The 3,604-nt window shown below is 46.2% G+C and overlaps 1 protein-coding gene across 1 annotated transcript in view; it reads right to left on the reverse strand.

The window, feature by feature from the left end:
* Window positions 1-3,180, reverse strand: part of PGM1 (phosphoglucomutase 1) — a 16,245-nt gene extending 13,065 nt beyond the window's left edge. Inside the window, exon 1 of the mRNA XM_010289792.1 lies at window positions 2,876-3,180. Within this exon, the coding sequence (XP_010288094.1) occupies window positions 2,876-3,133 (258 nt within the window). The 5' untranslated portion in view covers window positions 3,134-3,180. The remainder of the gene's footprint in view (window positions 1-2,875) is intronic.
* Window positions 3,181-3,604: the final 424 nt, after the last annotated feature.

Genomic DNA, 3,604 nt, shown 5'->3' on the forward strand with positions numbered 1-3,604 from the left:
CGCTGCTAGAGGAACCGCACCTCTAGCAAACGGCGAGCACAGAAGTGAAACGGCAGTTTATAAACCCAAACTGAATGCCCTTCTCTCAGCTGGTCATAGGAGCTAATATTACAGCCTTCACAGCGCCAGCCTACCAGGCTGATCGCACTAGTTTAGTACACACCATACATTTAATTTGAAGTAGCCCAGTTTACACGGGTTTTGCTTTTTTCCCCCCATTCTCAGTCCAAGCCAGCACACCTTGTCTCCTGTTTTATTCCAGCCTCCAAGTCTTCCTCCTCAGTTTCACCGAGGATTAATGAAGTCTCCGGGAAGCTCCTCTCTAAAACGTCATCTTTCGCCTCTCATCTTCCCTTCGAGGGTCACATCCAGCCACAACGCGCTGCCGCATCGGTGCTCTGCCCTGCCTCGCGCGCAGCTTGAGGGATGCTGCGGGGGACTGGCAAAACCAGGGATTTTCTCTCCCAAAACACCCAGCCCTCCTGCAGTTGCTGCGTGAGCACGTCGAAGCCGTTGTCATCTCCCAGCTCGTCCTCCCTGCACACCTGAACCGTGGCTTTGGCGTGTGCCTTGCTGCTCCCGCAGTGAGGAAGGAAAAGCAGCAAAAAACTGGCCTCCATACAAGCTGCGCTCTGATTTGGGGTCCTCCTTGGCTGTCAGAGGTTTTCAGCTGTCATTCCCCACCCATCCAATGCTAAATCCTTTGTGGCAACCACCGGAAAACGTTGCTCAGTGTACCAGCGTGCTGAGCAATTTACACTTAATCTTTTTTAGTTCTCTGGAATTTCTTATGAGAAAAATCTAAGGATGTAGTGATGCAGAAAAACCTTTCACAGAATGCTCTGAATGGACCTGTTCACAAACAGACCCGCTTTGTGTGGCGATTTTGGGTTACAGCACTTTGAAGCAATCCAGGCAACACTTCCACCACCCCGGTTTTACTGAAAGCCCCGCTAAGACGCTGCTGTCTGCAGCTCCATCGTGTCATCAGCACACCCTTCCAGTCCTCTTCTGTACAAGAGATGCCTTAGAAGAACAACCTCACCAATCCATACACCGTGCCACAGTTAGAGCCTCTGAACAGACCCTTCTATTTACACAGGTTAAGTGGACAAACTACCTTGGTCATAAAAATCACAGAATCATTAAGGTTGGAAAAGACCTCTAAGATCAACAAGTTCAACCATCAACCCAACACCACCATGCCCACTAAACCATGTCCTGTTTTTTTGAACACTTCCAGAGATGGTGACACCACCACCTCCCTGGGCAGCCTGTGCCAATGCCTGACCACTCTCTCAGTAAGGAAATTTTTCCTAATATTCAATCTAAACCTCCGCTGCCACAACTTGAGGCCATTTCCTCTCGTCCTATCGCTGGTTACTTGGGAGAAGAGACCAACACCCACCTCACCACAACCCTCTCTCAGATAGTTGTAGAGAGCGATGAGGGCTCCCCTCATTTTCTTTAGCCAAATAATCACCCTTTAAAACATGCCATGTGATGCTACCGACGTAGCAAGTGCGTTTGGCACGATTCGGAAATCCTGCTGACCCTACTTTTGTAGAGGTAACAGTACCTGTCTCTGCTACACACCGACAAAGAGATTTCTGCATACTTAAAACAGGATAATGCATTTTTCGTATGTGAAAACATTCTTGGACTCATCCCTTCTATTCTATAGAGCAAGATGAGCACAATGTTGATTCTCACAGGCACTAGACAGACTGTATAAAAACAATCAATGAAAAATACCAAAACCAGCAGTGAAATTAGATTTTGGCCAGACACGGGCCACACTGCTGGAAAGAAATGCACGAGAAAAGTCTCAGCTGGTGAAGATCAGTCTAATCTCTTCTTTACCAGCAGAAAATCTGTCCTAGTGTTAAGCAGTCCAAGCAGCAGGCCTGGCGCTTTGTGCACATTTTCCAGTTCTTCTGCTCAGCCCATGAACTGACTTAGGAGGAACACATTAATTTGAGATGCCAAAGGATTTTTTTTTTCCAAAATGGAAAACATGTAGATTTAAAAAAAAAAAAAAAAAATCTCTTCCTATTCATCTGTTCATTACAAATTACCCTGTTGTGATCAGCTAAGTTTTTCTGTCAAAGTCCTAAGAGCCAGGTCTCTTAGCATAAAGTTTTGCTCTGCACTACGAGATCCGGGACAGACAGCAGAGTCATTTCTTCTTAAAGAGCAAAAGGAAAACCCCAGTGCCCAGAGTCCTGCAGTGCACGAACCGTGCTCTCCTGCAAACAGACAAGCCGCCTGTTCTGCTTCCAAAACACAGATTTCCAACACAGCCAGAGATCACTGTAAAGGTTGCCACTCACTTGCTAACTCTCTTCTTATTTCAGTTTTCAAAGGCTCCCAGAGTACTTATCACACAGCCACAACTTATACCTGTTGAGAAAAAAAAGCACAACCCTGCGTTTTGCCTTTTCGTTTGCTGAGCAGCGCAGACCGATGCTGGAAGAGCTTCTGCCAAGCTGCCGCTGAACAGCGAGCCAGGGCTCAACCAGTTACTTCACTTCTTAACACCACCAGGGTTTTATGATCTGATGGAGAGACTATGAAATCCACAGGTGCCATGCTTGTGGCATGTCAAAACACAAACTGAGAACACACAAAAACCCAGCAGTATTTATTTTCTTTGCTACATGTCTATTCCCACATATTTTTATTCAACTGCATCACTTGGAACTGAAAAACCAGTAATTTCTGTACTACCAAACTGATTTTCCATTAAAAAGTTAACTATTAGCAGTTGAATAAAGTCTGGGGAAATTAAATCTCACAGTGACTAATTTATTATGGTTTTCTGCATTTATCAGCTACACAACTATAGGAATTTAGTCATTTAACGTTTACCAACCCCGTTGGCAGCAGCCATTTGGACTATCAGTTCCACTGCAGACTTATTAAGGTATCTCCCATCACCTCCAACTACCATAGAAGATCCTTGTCGATCTCTTAGGTCTATGGAAAAAAATATACTCTGGATAAAATTCTGCAAATAGTTCATCTTGGATTCAAAATAAAAAGTCTTCTTCCGTAATCCACTGGTTCCTGGTTTCTGATCGTTGTAAGGAGCTGTTGGCATGGTCAAGAGAGGCAGAGGAGCGTCTTCCATGTTCTTTTTTGATACAAACACATTTAAAAAGTAAGTTATGCCAAAATACAAAAACTAATCTTGACACCAGCAATGGCCCACCTATTAGGCAGAAGTTCAGTGAAGTTGCTGAGCACCCAAAAATAGCCCCTTGAACCTCGAGCTGAATGTGGTTCCTGTAACTGAAGACGTTTTCTTGCACTTGTTGTGGAGGATCAATGTCACAGAGAATACACAATCCCACGCTGCCGTCCCTCACTGAAACAGCTGGGTAAAGGGGCTTTTTGTCTTCTTTATCATCTGTTCTCCACAGGCACAGCTCCTTGCCATTCCCTGCTATCACCCACCGGACCCCAGCACCGCCAACCAAAGTGCTTCTCCCTTAAGGCAGGGGCGACGGAGGGAGCAGCACAGCCCTCTGCTCGGACGCACCGACGTGCCGCCCCGGCGCGGAGCCCGGCGTTTTCGCCGGCCAAGCAGATCTGCACGGCG

This window comes from Phaethon lepturus, unplaced genomic scaffold (assembly GCF_000687285.1).
Source record: "Phaethon lepturus isolate BGI_N335 unplaced genomic scaffold, ASM68728v1 scaffold54676, whole genome shotgun sequence".
Taxonomy (NCBI): Eukaryota; Metazoa; Chordata; class Aves; order Phaethontiformes; family Phaethontidae; genus Phaethon; species Phaethon lepturus.